Raw genomic sequence first — 18,074 nt, 5'->3', positions numbered from 1 at the left:
ACTTGTAATTACATATGTAACCTCTGATATAAAATGCTATTATATATGTGCTAATCCAGACCAATGCTGAAAGACTTGAAAACTAAGTCAGTTTTAATTATCTTACAGTGCAATTTGCAAGAAACTCTGCATCGAATAGCCCCATTTTACAAATTCAACCAGTTATTCACAACTACATCACTGTATTCACAAGCTAACTAATTTATACTTAACATGTAATTTGTTAAAGGCTACTCAGAATAGTGAACATAAGGTTTTAGTATTTTTAGTCCTCAGAGTCAGCTATCCTAAGAACAACAAGTATCATGTAACACACATCTTACCTATACACGATAATGATGGCTATAATCATAAAAACACCTACCAATTTTTGAGTATCTATGAGCCCAGCACTATTCTACTTGCCTGCTATTTTATTTTGTCACAGAAGCAATCTTGGGCATTACTTTCTCCATTTTACAAATGAGAAAAGTACAAAGAGGCTACGATTCCAATTCTCATGGGGTATTAAGAATCTTTAGTTTGGACATACTCTATTTTATGTATTTAAACATAAAACTAACACATAAAAATGTTGATCAACATTATTTAGGAAACTATAGATAGCTACTGTATTTCACAAAATTTAAGCATATTCCCAAGATGTCATTAAAAAAACAAAGGTATCTAAATGTGTAATGGTGTCAATTTTTTCACTTATTTGTGTCATCAATGACTTGATTAGAAAAGTCTAAGTAAATGATTTATAATCTTTGTATGAAATAAAATTACTAACAAAAAATGTTTCATGAAAATTTAGAAAAAAGTGAATGAACCTGAGTTACTCAGCATACAGTAAAAATCCATTAATCTTTTCTGAAAGTTAAAGAGAAATGGCAAATTATCTGTTATCTTTACAAAATTAAGTATATAACCTCTATTTCTTTTAGTCTATGTAAAAACATACCCCTTAGAATGTATAATACTTTGTATTGAAACAAAGTTTCTAGGATCATTAATTATATTTTGAGATATTTAAACTCAAAGTTAAGAAGCTGGTTTCCTTATGATTGTGTAGATACAAACACAAATCAAACAAAATATAGTAAATCTGAAGTAGTGAAGTAAAAAACTGTCTCATAGCAGCAATTTATTACTAGCAGTAATAGTAATGGCTTTAATAAAACCAAGAAGAAACAAAAGGATATTTCTAAATTGAAACTAAATAAAGAATTTCCAATATATGAATGTTTCAATTACAGCCTCAGAACGCTTCTTCAATCTGTTACATAAAAACCCTAAAGTTAAAACAAAAAACAAGATTTTAACAGTTGAATGCTGAAAACCAAATTTCCTCAATACAAATGTGTATCCTCCCACAGAAACATATTTCACAGAAAATAAATAACTGGTAAGAAAATAAGATTAACAGCCTCAAATAAATTATTGTCTATGTGAATATAAAAATACCATTCATTATCAAATCCAAGAGTATTCACATCCTATTCAAATCATTGACCTTAATCAATGTTGTTTTAGAACTATTATGCTTAACATTTATTAAAAATAAAAATGGAGTTTTTGAAATATACATTTTATACAGATAAATGCTGCTTTCAGTCATTGAAATAAATGCCAGCAAAACTACTACTTACCGCCTGTCACTTCACACATTGGTGTGATTGCAGAGTCATCTAAAGGTACACCTGTCAACTGTTCTGATTCTACTGACATGGTGCCAGGCAACCGCAACACTAATGCAAAGAGTCTCTGATCCCAACGAAAAGGTTCCTTGGTCAATTCACTTCCAGGCAAAGGAGAATTAAGAGGTAAATGGAGCTGAAAGTAGGAGGGGGAAAAAAAAGTAAGATTTCCACATACTATTTTATTCCAAAAGGCTACATAAATTAAATATTAAATTCAAGGAAATAAGCCCAAGAGCAAAAGTCTATATGGATATACAGATATAGCTAAAATCCCAAGTGAAATATTGTTAGTTACTTTCTTAAATTTTACTGTGAAAGTATCAATTGAAAAAAAAGTCTGTTACTGTAATTTTTTCAGATTTTGATTCAACCACTGGTTCCAAACCATTTCATTTAATCATTAAAATAACCCTATAGTAAATATCTTATAACTCCTATCCTGATTTTTTTTTTTAAAAAAGGGGTCTCAGAAAAAAAAGTGATTTGGCTGCCTGTGTCTGAGTGAATTTTTCTTGTTATACATCACAGCGGCCTCGAACATCTCCACAGCTCATAAAAATATTAAATTTGCTTTATTTTACATAAAACATACACTCTCAAAGCTAAATTTTATCATTCTTATTTGCATATTAAAGTAATAAAGGTTAATGATTCTTAATGCATTTGAGTAAATGTAGTGAGTTGGGAATGTTTGCATGTCTTTTTAATAATAATGTATCTCCCTACTTCCACTAGACCTGCTAAATCAAAAGCTACGTTTTGAAGTGACCCTAACTGGACCTCTATGCAAACAGAATAACTAATAGGGTACCAACAGAACCCACGGATCAATCTCTTGAAACATTTCACTGATTGGGAAAACTTGACAATATGTATCTCATGAGGAGATGCAACAGGAATTTCATAACATGGAAATAAAAGGTAAAGGCTGAAACTGAATCTAATCAAGTCTTCTTTAGTTTACAGGAATTACTGGGGATTGAAGATCAAGCTTTTAACACCACCACAAGGGAACAAACAGTCAAATCCAGAATGTGGGATAAGCTATAGGTCAAATGACTTTTCCAATAAATCAGTGGCATGAAAAATAAGAGTAAAGAGTGGGGAAGTTTGCTGAAATTGTCATAGAAAAAGAGACAAAACAATCAAAAGTAAATATTTTTGAGACAAGCAGGAAAATCTGAAATGTTACAGGATTTATTGACATTTTAAGTGTGATAATTTTGCTTTAGCAAAACAAAAACTCTTATTGCATAAAACTTGTAAAAATAAAACACATCCCAGGGCCAACATACTCAGGGACTTCTTATCTATATAAACACTGGATATACACATATTAGCTATGTATAATTATTTCTTTAAAACCTAGGGCTTTATAATAGTCATTTTCCAATTTATTGAGAATAACAGTGTATGCTAATTTTATCACAAGCGAAACAACTGTATTACTTTTCTATTTTTAATCTCAAGATTTCTGAACTTGATAAATTAGCCACTGAAATTATTCTACATGATTTATAACAAGTTTTTTCACTAACTTACATCAAACCATTTTAAAAAATACTTTCTAAAGAGTTTCTAAGTGAAGCTAAGCTAAACTGTCATCTCTCTTCCAAAACAATCATGTCTTCAAATCACTAAAAGAAATCTTTCTGAATACACTGACATTGAAAATCAAGACCAACTGCATATAATCAAGAAAAATGTACAAATTAGAAAAATGTACAATAAATATGAGTTGATAATTCTCAAAATTGAAAATATGGGGAGGGGGGGGAGCGAGAGGAAATCTTTATGATCTGGAAGTCGGACCCATACATAAAGAAACTCAACTGAAATACCATTTTATCCTCCACCATACTGGCAAAATTTTAGCTTGACAACACCAATTGATGACAAGTATATACAGTAATGGGAACTCTTCAATACTCCTGTATAGTACCAGTCAAAGATAAGCAACTGCAATGTTACCTTTAGTTACACATCTGAAGAAATGCACATGTATTTTCACCGGAAGTCATGTAAAAGAACACTACATCTTAAGTATTAGTAAAAACAGAAGACATTTGAAAACAATCTGTATACAACAATAATGAATCAATAAAGAAAGATCTGAGTTCTAAAACCAAAGTTGAAACAAATAACCTAGATCTTTCAAATCTAACAAGAACAGATCTCAAGAATTTTTTGAGAATATAACATGAGATCATTCATGCAAGCACACATGAATTGATGAAGCACACAAGCTTGATGAATTTTCCATAAGTTGAATATCCTTGTATGGCTATCACTTATATGAAGAAACAGAATCTTGCTAATTTATAACTCCTCCAATTGATAAGTTTTGCCTGATTTTGAACTTTATAATAATAAACTCAAGTATGGTCTCTGACAGGTTTTTCATTCAATATGTAATGGGTTGCATTAAGTATGAATTACTGATTTTCATTGCTACATAGTGATTTTTTTTGCATTTGCACAAATATGTAATTGTTTATTCATTTTTGTTGTTGATGATAGCATGTATTTGGGTATTTTCTAGTTTGGAAATACTCTAAGTGGCACAAGTGAAATTATACTATGTATGCATTTTTTCTGGGTATATACCTACAACAGAAGAGCATACTCACAAAGTATTAATATATTTACTTATATCAGACATAGCCAGTTTTCCTAAGTGGTTAGACTAGTCTTATACTCCAACCAATAGTGTATATAAGAATAACAGTTGTGGCCCTCCCTGGTGGCACAGCGGGTTAAAGCACAGCACTAAGAAGCTAAAAAGCCACTTCGGCATGAGTTCGATTTCCGCCTGCTTTGCAGGTGACCACACGGCACTGCAGACCTCTCCTGACCAGCCCGCTGCTCCCCTCCCCTCAACAGTGTACTTCGTTGACCTGCCTGTTCTGCTCCCCGCTCTGTCTCTGGTGAAGCCTCTCACCGCCCCTGAATCTCTCACCTGTACCCCAGTTCTGTATGCACAAATAAATAAATCTTAAAAAAAAAAAAGAATAACAGTTATACCATAACTCCGTTACCCTCAATATTGACTGTCTTTCTAGTCATTCTAGTGTGTGTGTGTGTGTGTGTGTGTGTGTGTGTGCGCGCACACATATGTGCATGGGGTAGTTCTAATTTCACTGATGGTAAGGGAGTTGATCACCTTTTTATATATTTCTTGACCTTTTTGTTATGCTCTTTTGGAGAGTTCCTACATTCTAAAAAATTAAGTTACCTGTCTTTCAAAAATTTCAGACTATTCATAAACTCCTAAATGACTCCTTTTGGGAATATAATTATTACAAATATCTTCTCCTACTTCAATACTGGTTTTATTTTCAGTGGTATCTTTTGATAAATAAGATTCATCTTGACATGTTTTCCTTTCATGGTTTATACTCCTTGTGTCCTCAAAGACCAAGAAAAGGTTTTCCTTTAAGCTTTATTTTACCACATTTAGACCTGAAATATACTTGGAACTGAACTTGTTATATGATATGAGGTTGACGTAAAGGTATATTTTCTCTCAAAATGATATCCAACTGACCCAGCACCATTTGTTGAAAATACCATCTTTTCTCTGGAAATGCTGCTCTGGAATATTATCTTTTTCTTATATTGGTTGACTGTACAGTATGAGTCTATTTCAGGATTGAAAAGAGTATTATATATATAAAATAAAAGGTAGCAAAATGACATGAACAGAATGTCACCTATAGGCACTGCTAAAACAGTTAATTAATGTGCTTTTACATATGCATAACGTAACCAGTAATAAAAGAAAGAAAATATGACTGGAAGGCTACAAATCAAACCCATGGTAGCTACTGTTTTGGGGGTAGGGAAGAGGGAGGGGAGAGAAGTAATTCTCAGTAGGGAACAAAGGAAACTACATCCACCTTAACTAACTACAGTATTCTATTCCTTTACTCATTTTTGAAAAATCCACAAATAAAGGGCCCTCCCTGGTGGCACAATGAGTTAAAGAATAGCATTATAAAGCTACAGCAGTTTTTGCAGCAGGAGTTCGATCCCCAGCCAGGAATGTGACCCATATGGCATGGTAGACCTTTCCTGACCCACCCAGTGCTCCCCTCAACAGAAAGGTACTATAATCTAAGTATATCTGCCTGTTCTGCTCCCCACTCTGTCTCTGGTGAATCCTCTCACCTCAGGCCATACCTCTGGCTTATACCCCAGTTCTGTACGCATAAATACATAAATTTTAAAAGTGAATAAATAAAATCCACAATAAAAACAAAATTAGGCAAATGACAGAAATTATCATATCACTATTCTTACTGAGAATACTAGATTATATTAATATGAAGAAAGACCCAGTATAATTATTCAAGAAGTTATCTATACACCTCATTTATAACAGTGGCATTATTTTATAGCAAGCCAAAGGCACAAAATGTTCATACATGCTTCAAAAAAGGGTATATTATATATAATATTCTAACCTCAACTCACATTTATAAGGACTCTAACAGAGTTCTACGTGATTAACTACTAAAATCTACACACAAGAGAAAAGGATATGTCCTGAAAATCATGCCTGCATTTACTCATTTTTTTATGTAGCATAATAAAAAAATTTAAAGATGCATAATAAAATATGGTCTCATATTTGAGGAGTTCTGAGGAAAGGGCTCATCACTCATCTATTTAAAGTATGTGTTTAAGGACAAATAGGCAAAAAGGAGAAAGTCATAATACTGACTATCAAGCTACTTATTAGTACTTTTTTATTTCTAAACACTTGAAAATTGTTTTACTGAAGTTCTTTTCTGATATTTAATTGCAGAAAACTATAGTATAAGAATACTCATTTAAATGTATAAACTGATGTTGCAAAATAAGATCATTAACAATTACATTGTAATATAGCAAATACTGTTTGATAACCTTTATGTATATTTGTTTAACCTACAAAATACACAAGTGAGAAAGGAATGACTATAACTCCCATTTACAAATAATAATACTTGAGGCACAGAGACCTTTTTACTAGCTTGCTGGAAAAGAACACAGGAAAGAAGACCGAATTTAAACCTATATAGTCTAGTCCCTCATTCTGTACACCATAATTTACTGCTTCATATTAACTGAAACCAAAATCTGTACAAAATTAAGTGAAATAGCAATATAAAAAAGAAACTAGTTCTAGAAAATGAAAAAGTCATTATAAAAAGGTACTTTCTTTAAAAAATTTTTAATCATCCATTCCTGAATCAATTTGGTGATTTTAAGGTACTAATTAATATATCTTATAAATAATTTCAGATTTTTACAAAGCCCTACTTATGCTTTCCCCCTAATTAACTCTTTTATTCAATGGAAAGAAGAAGCAATACACTCTTCTCCCTCTTGCTGTTCTCTTCCAATTCTCAAGTACATGTGTAATAAAAGCAAAAACAAAACAATTATAGCATATTTTGAGGACTATGTGCCAAAGACCATTTTCTATAAGCTTTTCGAATAATGGTTGTAACAAGTCAATGAGGCAGGTACTATTATTATTCCCATTTTAGAAAAAGTCAGACTTCCTGTCAGGAGGCATATTTCAAGAACCTATGCTATGTAATCAAGTTTAGAGAATCTAGGAGTACTGTAAAATTTAAGAATTAGATAAATTAAGTGTAATTCAATTATGCAATATTTTTCCCACAACCACGAAATCATGGTCTTTATAAAATTACATTTGACAAAACTTCAGTTCACTACACTAACAAGTAAAGAAATTACTGTTTATATTAATAATGTTTTGTTTTTACTCAATACAACAAAGATTTTCTATTATTATTTTTAAATATTAACTTTATTATAATCATTCTACATTATAGATTAAGAATGGGGTTCACAAATCAAGCTATGACTCAGGTGTTATTGGGAAGCAGCATGTTAGCCATAATTATCTACCTTTTGTATGTCATTCATCTTGATATTTGACAGAAAAGGAAATGTTAATTCCTATTTAAATTAGGAAGATTCCTAATTTTCCATCCTGCCTTAGGAGAGTTAGTTTATTGCCACTTTTACCTTTTAGTTTTTCCTGAATTTCTTTTAGAAAAAAAATAATTTCTCTTTAGGTCTAAAAACCAAAGGGCAGATTAATAGATAGCTAACAGTGTGTCATTAGACATGTTCAAAATTTATATACTTAGAAAAGTATAAAAAGTGTTTTATAAGTTCCCATAATTTGACCGTCTTATATTTGATTATGCTTCATACTCTATGATTTTGCTAAGTAGTAGACTAAGGCTCAACTAAATTTTAATATTTAGTTACACATTGACAGTGCATCATAAGCATGGCATATCACAGCTTATAACAAGACCAATAAACAATATTTAAGATATTTAAAGCTCCCTTTAATAGAAACTATTATAAAACCTCACATAACCAAGATTGTCATACATCATTACTTACTTTTTAAGCTGGTAAATCATGAAACAAAACCAACAAGGCAGTAAATAGTGAAAGAAGATTTAAAAAAATGAAAACGTCGTTTATTCAGGAACTAAATGATTGTCTGTTAATATACATAATCTAACTGACTCCTCTATGATGATCATACCAGAGTTCACCATGAAAGTCAGAGTTGTTCTCTATCAATGCTTAATGAGGTTTCTTTTGTACATGGAAGTTATATCAACTGATTTTATTTGAAGTAATTCAAATAGGTTATATGCCCTTTAAAAAATGTATTTACCATGTTAAGTTTTAATGATCCATTTACCTAGCTGCCTATTCTACCAGTTTGAGAGAGGAGAAAAGGACTGGAGTCATTACTGTATCTGTGAAATGAAAGAATAAATGAAGTCCACAATCTACAGAAAATATTGGAATACAGGTGATAGAATAAGGATTGTTTTAGGAGCAGAAATACCTCTCTTTGTTCTGCAAGCAAGAATTATGTTTCCTCAATCCCAATATATATACATACATGGGTACACACACACCAATTTCAATAATGTTTGCAGTGGGTCACAAAACCAACTACAGTTACCTCCACCATCTGGCTACATGTATAACTAACTACCTAATCCCATAGCTCTTTGCAGACATGAACTGCAAAGTAAACCTAAAACCTGGAGCAGGGAATGGAGAAACAACCATTTTATATGTTGAAGCCATAACAAATGGCCCAGCTAGCTCAGTGTACAATACTTATAAGTAAGAATTTATATACGTATATACTTCCATTGGGGGACCCAGAAAATTAACCACATAAATTCTTACCTTATCCAGATATAAGAATGTGACCACATTATTATTTCTTGTAAAAATCTGAGAGCAAACCATCACCTTTCAATAGATTAATATACAAAAGTCTGGTACCAAAGAGCTTACGATAGTATCAAAGACATAATTGTGTCATTACTAATATATAATTTTAAAATTGTTATCATGTGAAGTCTTTAAAAAAAATAAGAATGGGGTTCACAAATCAAGCTATGACTCAGGTGTTATTGGGAGGCAGCATGTTAGCCATAATTATCTACCTTCAAGAACTTTTAAATAAGTATATTGTAATATGTTGTGATATGTACAACAGTAAAAGTATATATGAGTATACATGAGGTACAAAGGGATAAGTTACTGAGGGATAAATCAGGGAAAGGGCATAGAGAAAGTAGCATCTGAGTAAATCTGAATAATGAAAGTCTTATTCCATTTTGCAGAATGTAAGGCATGAGAGTGAAACATAAGACACAAGGCTTGAAACTATAAATACAATGTAGAGAAATACTCAAACAACACTGGCTTCAGAGATGTCTCCAGGGATGTTATCTCCAATGGCAAGAGAAGGAAAAGCAAAAATAAACAAATGGGATTAGATCAAACTAAAAAGTTTATGCACAGCAAAAAAGCTATCAGTAAAACAAAAGACATCTTGCTGAATAGGAGAAAACAGTTGTACATCATACTACTGACAAAAGGCCAATGTCCACATACATAAAGAACTTATGCAACTCTATAAAGAGAAAAAAATTAACCCAATCAAAAAATGGGCAGAAGAGCTAAATAGGTACATCTCCAAAGAAGATACCAATATGGCCAATGAAGAAATGTTCATCATCACTAATCATTAGGAAATGTATACCAAAACCACAAGGAGATAACATTTCACACCTGTAAGAATGGCCCATATCAAAAGGATAAGCTTTAGTGAGGAGGAGGAAAAAAAGGAAATTTTGTAATTCCATTCGAATGAGTATCTACTTCAATAGCAGTGTAAAAACATTGAAGGGACATATGCACACCTATGTTCACTGCAGCGGTACTTATAATAACCAAGGTATGGAGATAATTTAAATGCCCATCAACAGAGCAATGGATTAGGAGATGTGGAATATATTTACACAGAGAATATTACTCAGTTATAAAAAAAAAAAAAAGGTAATTTGAAACAACATGGTTGAAACTAGAGTGGGTAAATGCTAAGTGAAATTAGCCAGAAGGAGAAAGACGATTCATTTACATGTGGAATATAAACAAAACAAAGGGTCATACAAAATCAAAGCAATACCTAATCTTTGACAACTGATTGTAAAACTGAGGTAACCAGAGGGGAGGGTGGCAGGGTGACAATGAAGGGAGGGAGCCCAATGTAGCATGGTAGAACATTAGTGACACGTTGATAGTGGATATGCTGTGAACAAACACACTCAGATGTTTGGGCCTATAGTCCCTAAAACAAATGCAATAATGTAAACCAACTTTACCTAACTTTAAAAAAATAATAATAATTAAAAAGGAAATAGTAAAAAACAAATACTAGCATTAAAAACTAATTAAATTCAGAATTTCTGGAGGCTAAAGCATAAGGAAGGAAAGACAGATTTCTTAAAAATTCTTCAAGAATGGATAATAATCTAGTATAGGAGAAAAAGAGCTTGTGAGGAAAAAAAAAAAAAAACAGGAAACTTCAGCAAATCAATGGATCAAGTTAGGAAAAGATAGAGGAACGACAAGGAATTTTTCTTCATTTTCTAGTTATTTCCTGGCCTTTCAATCCATAGGTAATCCTGTTAGGTAATCAATGATCTTTTATTTTGTTGTTACAATAGACAATAGTGTGGTGAAAGTACTCCAAGGCCAAGTCTTACTAAACCTCTCAACTTCACTGCCAGTCCCTTAGGAGACAGCCTTCATTATAGAAACTTAAACTTACACTACTGACTGACAAGAGAGCACATGGAAAAATAAAAAAACACAGGGACAAGAACCCAGGCCCCTGGAAACAGTGAAAACCAAAATCTTAGACATAGTAATATGGCCATCTTAAATGCGCTAGCACCCAGATAAACAAAACCATGACTTCCTACACAGAACTAGTTAACTAATACTGTCATTAAACCTAGAGAATTTTTTGATTTGTCTTTCATACTGAAATATTACAGCTTTCCTCCTTTTCTCTGGCTACTCCTTTATTTTAGACCACCACAACCTCCATCTCCAATAGCCACTAAGTGCTAGAGATCCTTAAAGTTCAGTCTTAACCCTGAAGCTTAAGGTACTCTGAACATTAAACCCAGATACCTTCAGCTTTTATTACTATTGTATTTATTGCAGATAATATTAAACAAATTTATAAATCCACTTATATCTTTATTTTGAGCACAGATTTTCTTATGTCTACTCAACATTGCCTCCTGACTGGTTTGCTACCTCAAACTTAAGTTTGATTTTCTCCACTTGAAATTGTTAGTTCACCAACCTACTGATAGTTTAGTAAGACACAATTTTTCCCCCTTAGGTCCCTAAATGCATAAAATATATGTCAGCAAATTCAATTGATTGACTCTCCTAAGTCACTCTTAAAACTCTTGCTTCCTTCTATCTCTTCTACCACCACTTACCTCTTTGGCTAAGTTTTTGTCAGGACTAATGCAGCAATGCCCAACTGGTCATCCAACACCCACCTATCTTCCTCTCTTCCACCTCCAATCCTCCAATGAAATCCTTGGTTTCGTATTGCTTTTGCATTAGTAACATTATCATTACCTCAAAGTCTGTATGTGGTAACACCCAACCTTATTTTCCATTTATACAGTGATCCCTCTTATTTTATGCTCCAACTCATACAACTTTCTACTATAATATCGTAAAGTAGTAGTTCTTAAAGCTTCAGATCTTAGAGTTCTGTGACCTCCTTGACTAGAGCTAATGTGCCCATACTGTAAGTTCTCATAGAATATATTCCTCCCTTTAGTAAGATATATGATAATTGCAATTTTACTCGTTATTCCAATTCACAATCTAACAAAACATTTAGACTGGCATAAACAATAAAGTACAAGGTCAGAAGATTGATTTAAAACACAATGGTAAAGAAGCTTAAGAAATAAAAACATAGAAAGAACTTAGTGAATCACTTGAGAGTCATTATTTTCTAGAAATAATTATTTCCTAAGAAAACTTAATGTCTCAAGCACAGAACCTTACCAAGCAACAGCACATTATACAGTTCTTGTCTTCTGGAAAAAGACAGTAGCCATGAAAACACAATAATGATCTTTTCTTCATAATTCAAAGGAGAAAAAAGGTTTGATCATACCAAATATTGCCTAAAATCGCACAGCAAGTTAACATTCATTATTCACTAAATTCTGGTATAGGATTTCAATTAGATATCCTGCTTGAATTACCTTATCAATCCTCCAATACATTTAATGTCTATAATAAGATTCTAACAGGTAGCAACATTTTGCTTCCATAAAATTTAACATTAAGTGCACACAATAATTTTCCCAATAACTGATAATTAGCAACCAATAATTAGCTGCACACTCACAAGAATCTGAGTATCAAACTTTGAGTATCAAAGAAACTCTCAGTCTTCTCTACACTAGGTATAAGGTGCTTCAAAATCCATTTTGGCCATTTAAAAGTTTAAGGGAACATCAGAGTCATTATTTTATAACATGTTATCTTCTTGACCTCTTCAGTACCTTTACTTTGAATAGTATAATTTCAAGATATTAACTAGTATTTCAAATGCATTTTCTGTTTAATTAACCATGAAATACTTTTATCTTTACTTCAGTTTTAAATCACTAGATGACATTTTTTTTTTTTTAAAATGTTGAGTTTGGTCAGATGTTTGATTTCTCAGAAACAGTTCTTCATAGCTGGTAAAAGAAGTCATAATAAAATCTCACAGCTTGGACCCTCCCTGGTGGCGCAGCGGGTTAAAGCACAGCACCAAGAAGCTAAAGCCACTTCAGCATGAGTTCAATCCCCACCTGCCCCGGAGGAGACCACATGGTGTGGCAGACCTCTCCTGACCCGCCCACTGCTCCCCTCAGCAGTGTACTTTGTCGATCTGCCTGTTCTGCTCCCCACTCTGTCACTGGTGAATCCTCTCACCCTCCGCATCTCTGGCCTGTACCCCAGTTCTGTATGAATAAATAAATAAATCTTTAAAAAAAAAAATCTCACAGCTTTCAAAAATTTTATCACTCCCCACAGAAATGAGGCATTTCAAAAAGTGCCTTTATTGGCTGTAACTGTGCTATACTGGGGATATTTGTATGTATGTGTATGTATTTTTGTTTTAGTGCTAATTAAACATAAGGTAAAGATTTCCTTTAAAAAGTTTTAAGGAACAGGGCCCTCTCTGGTGGAGCAGCAGGTTAAAGCACAGCACTAAGAAGCTAAAGCTACTTCCACATGAGTTCGATTCCCGCCTGCCGCGGAGGTGACCACATGGCGTGGCAGACCTCTCCTGGCCCGCCTGCTGCTCCCCTCAGCAGTGTACTTCATCGATCTGCCTATTCTGCTCCCCGCTCTGTCTCTGGTGAATCCTCTCACCCTCCACATCTCTGGCCTGTACCAGAACTGTACCCCAGTTCTGTATGCACAAATAAATAAAATCCTTAAAAAAAAAAAAAGTTTGAAAGGAACAATTAGGGATCTAAGTTGATGTCAAACTTCTATAAGGCTTTTGGTTACAATGTTACCATAAGATATTATATATAAAGTATCTAGGTTGATTAAATTATGTTATAATTTAAATTTACAATTAAATTTTAAAAGTAAATAAAATGATAAACTAAATTTGTTAGGCTACATTTCAGATGTAGATCTAAATATATATTTAGATGTCCTTATAAGTAAAAGACAGATGTATAAGTAAAATGATAAAACATTTACAATTTACTTTAAACAAACAAAAAACAGTATGTATGAAGGCAGGGAAAGAACAGATGAAACACCAGTGCAATGTGTCTTGTTATTAAAACTGGATATGGGTTGTTTATCATACCCTGCTTTGGTGTAAGTCTAAAAGTTTCACAACAGAGCTTTGAAAATTAGACTTACAAGAGGAACCAGTACAACAATTAAAAATGCAAGCATTTGGCCCTCCCTAGTGGCGCAGCGGGTTAAAGCACTGCACTAAGAAACTTAAGCCACTTCCACATGAGTTCGATTCCTGTCTGCCCTGAGGTGACCACATGGTGCGGCAGACCTCTCCTGACCCACCCGCTGCTCCCCTCAGCACTGTACTTCGTGGATCTGCCTGTTCTGCTCCCCACTCTGTCTCTGGTGAAGCCTCTCACCCTCCGCATCTCTGGCCTGTACCCCAGTTCTGTACGAATAAATAAATAAATCTTTAAAAAAAAATGCAAGCATTCTATGGAAATAAGAATGGGAGGTAAATTCTTACTTTATTACTAATATTCCTAATAAAAAGTAATTAATAACCAAATATTCATGTTACTTAAATTGAAACATTTTAACTCCTTTTAACAGAATATTAAAATCTCACTTAACACTAGGTGCTAGTAAAATGTCAGCTAGTAAATGCCAGCCCAAGTGAGAGTTAAGTGTTCCACACTCATGCTTAAATATATACAGACACAGGCAATACCAGATGTACCCATCAGACATACTTACCACCTGAAACCTAACAAATTCTCCTGATTTCAGAAATGCTTAAGAGGGTAGGGAATAACTGGATAACATTTCTTAGAATGAAAGAAATACAGATTATTCTTTGGTGCTGGGAGGAAAATAATGAAACCTTGCCACAAAACTGTGATAAATTTATACAACTTACTGCAGGTCTGGAAACACCAAAACTTCAGCCTATATTCTCTACTTCACTACATCCCTGTTACATATCTGGATTCTGTCTAGTGCATAAACTGTGCAATATACAGTCACCGATACTGAAATCCAATTTTCTGCTTGACCTTATAGTAAATAATTTTAAATTGCTGCTTTCTGAGTTCCTGTGTCCACTTACTAACACCATGTTTGTGTTCAGTTTTTTTAAATGTATAAACTATATAGCCAACAGATGTGTGTATACATAATTGTGTGTGTGTGTGTGTGTGTGTGTACGTACACATCCATGGTTAATTTAACATTAAGAATTACTGTAATTCACCACATTAACAAGATTTTAGAAGAAAATTATGATATCTTAACATGTGAATAAAAATATTTGACAAAATTCTATACATATTCATAGGGGAAAAAAAACTTCAATAACCTTGGACCAAAGGAGAACTTCCACAACCTAATAAAAAGAATATATAAAAAAAACTCTACAGTTACAACATCACATTTGCATGATACAAGACTTCACTCCCTACCATGTCCCCATATCAGGGACAATGCGGACATCCATTCTAACCACTTCTACCAGTACATGAAGGCAAGAAAAATAAACGAAAGGCAGACATACTGAAAAAGAAGCAAAACAGTCTATATTCACAAACATAATTCTCCATACTATAAATTTCAAGAGATCTACAAAAAAACTACTAAATAATAAGCAAGTTTAGGAAAATCACAGAATATGTCAAAACACCAAACTCAACTATGTTTCTATGTACCAGTAACAAATAATCAGAAACTGAAAGACAAATTTATAATAGCAACGAAATATATGTACAAGGCTTTTAAAATGAAAACTATAAACATACCTGAGGAAAAACCGACTTAAAAAATCTGAGTGTATGTAAAATATCAGTTTTCCCAAAGTAACTTATGGACTCAATGTAATTCTAACCACATTTTCAGTAGATTTTCTTATAAAAATTAACAAGCTCAGGGGCCCTCCCTGGTGGAACAGCAGGAAAGCACAGTACTAAGAAGCTGAAAGCCACTTCAGCATGAGTTCTATCCCTGCCCCCAGAGGTGATCCACATGGCATGGCAGACCTCTCCTGACTGGCCTGCTGCTCCTCTCAGCAGTGTACTTCGTCAGTTCGCCTGTTCTGCTCCCTCTGTCCCTGGTGAATCCTCTCACTGCCCCTGCACCTCTGGCCTGTACCCCAGTTCTGTATGCATAAATAAATAAATCTTTAAAAAAAATTTAACATGCTTCATCTAAATTTATAAGAAAACTCAAAGTACCTAAAGTAAACAAAACAATTTTGAAAAAGAAAAAAATTCATGATAAACTGACTACAAAACTTATAAAGCTATAGTAGTTGAGACAGTATTGAAATGGCAAAAGACAGACAAAAAAAAAAAAGAACTGAGATAAATATATGGCTGACTGACTTTCAACAGAGATGCTATGGCAAAAGGAAAATAAACAAATAGTACTAATACAATTAGCTAACCATATGTCAAAAAAAGGAACCTTAACGCTCTTCTTTTTACCATACAGAAAATATCTTAATGAACCTTGACCCTAAAAGTAAGTACACATACCATAAAACTCTGAAAGGTCTTAGTAACACTGGGTTAGGCAAAAAATTTTGAAATTGGTCATAGACTATAAGAGGAAACTGTAAGAGGAAAAATATACTTAATAAGGCACTGTACAAAAAAAAGAAAAGGTAAGCCATAGTATGTGAGAACATATTTGAAAAAGGACTTGTAGTCAAAATATATTAAGGAATTTTTTTTTTTAAAGATTTATTTATTTGTGCAGGCAGAACTGGGGCACAGGCCAGAGGCTCAGGGGCAGTGAGATTCCTCACCAGAGACAGTGGGGAGCAGAATAGGCCGATCGACGAAGTACACTGCTGAGGGAGCAGAGGGAGGGCCAGGAGTGGTCTGTTATGCCATGTGGCCACCCCGCCTCTTCCCTCCCCCCCCCATTGGGCAGGCAGGGAATTGAACTCATGCGGAAGTGGCCTAAGCTTCTTAGTACTGTGCTTTAACCCGCTGCACCACCAGGGAGGGCCAATATATAAGGAATTTTTATAACTCAAACATAAACCAATAAAAAAGTGACCAAGATATCAGAACACTCACTTCATTAGATATATAGATAGCAAATAAGAAAATGAAGATATTAAATATCATTTTTCATTAGAGAATGCAAACTAAAACCAAAATGAGATACCACTACATACCTACTATATTGTTTAAAATTTAAGACTGAAAAACTCAAGCTTTGAAAGATGAAAATCAACTAGAACTCTGTGATATATTTTCCATGGGAATATAAAATAGTATAGTCTAATACTGCTTGGCAACTTCTTATAAAGTTAACTATACTTGATATATGCACCAATTTTACCCTCTTAAATATATTCTTAAGTGAAATTTATGCTAAAAAAAATAGGACTTGTAATCGATGTATATAATAGCTTTATTCACAAATGGTCCAAAAATGGCCAAAAAAATGAAAAGAAAAAAAAAACTCAAATATTCTGCTAATGGATAAGCAAAAATAGTACATTGGAATACTATTCAACAATAAAATGGAACATTGCTGATATAGACAACAATGTAAAATGAATCTTAAAATCACTAAGCTAAGTGAATGAAGCCAGATACAGACTATACTCTGATTCTATTTATATGAAATTCTAGAAAAGGTAAAAACAATACTGACAGAAATCAGATCAATAGTTTCCTGGAATGGTAAAAGAAATTAACTTCAAAGGGCATAAGAAATTTTTCTTGAAATCACATATGATATTTTTTATATAAATACAGTTCTGTAACATTTACATTTGTGAAAACTCAAGTTTTATACTTGAAATTACTGTTTTACTGTATATAAATTATAACTTTAAAAGATGACAATAACAAAAAAGGAAATAAAAGCAAATGCAAATTCTGAGTACTATATAATTGATGGTAAAAGGGGTGGGGGGAGAGGAAGAAAAAGCTCTAGAATATATAGGCCATTTAAATTGACTAGTACTTTACATTACACCAGATTTTACCTCCTTTCTAAGAATTCCTGTCCAAAGATTCAAGAGAGAATAATCAGTGTCAGTCTTCCATGGATACAAAAGGTGACACAGGCCAGCATACATACTCCAATAGGAGCACTAGGAATTTCTCCAGTAAGCAGTAATTCTAAGGAGGAAAATCTAACTATGTATTCTGTTCTCTCCCACTTAAGGAAATATAACAAATGGCAGCTTCATTACAAGAGATACTTCAAGGACTTTAA

General features: G+C 33.2%; 1 protein-coding gene across 4 annotated transcripts in view; it reads right to left on the bottom strand.

Moving 5' to 3' along the window:
• INTS6 (integrator complex subunit 6) overlaps nucleotides 1–18,074 on the bottom strand; it is a 98,232-nt gene that overhangs the window by 42,681 nt on the left and 37,477 nt on the right. For all 4 annotated transcript variants that reach the window (XR_001145333.1, XR_001145334.1, XR_001145335.1 and 1 more), the window contains exon 5: nucleotides 1,635–1,818. Coding sequence is in view for 1 of the 4 variants with exons in the window: in XM_004680237.2 (XP_004680294.1) it covers nucleotides 1,635–1,818 (184 nt within the window). In the remaining 3 variants the exon portion in view is untranslated. The remainder of the gene's footprint in view (nucleotides 1–1,634; nucleotides 1,819–18,074) is intronic.

This window comes from Condylura cristata, unplaced genomic scaffold (genome assembly GCF_000260355.1).
Source record: "Condylura cristata isolate star-nosed mole 26May11 unplaced genomic scaffold, ConCri1.0 scaffold00010, whole genome shotgun sequence".
Lineage (NCBI taxonomy): Eukaryota > Metazoa > Chordata > Mammalia > Eulipotyphla > Talpidae > Condylura > Condylura cristata.
The sequence above is the reverse complement of the archived record's forward strand: the minus strand, read 5'-3'. Positions and strand labels throughout refer to the sequence as shown.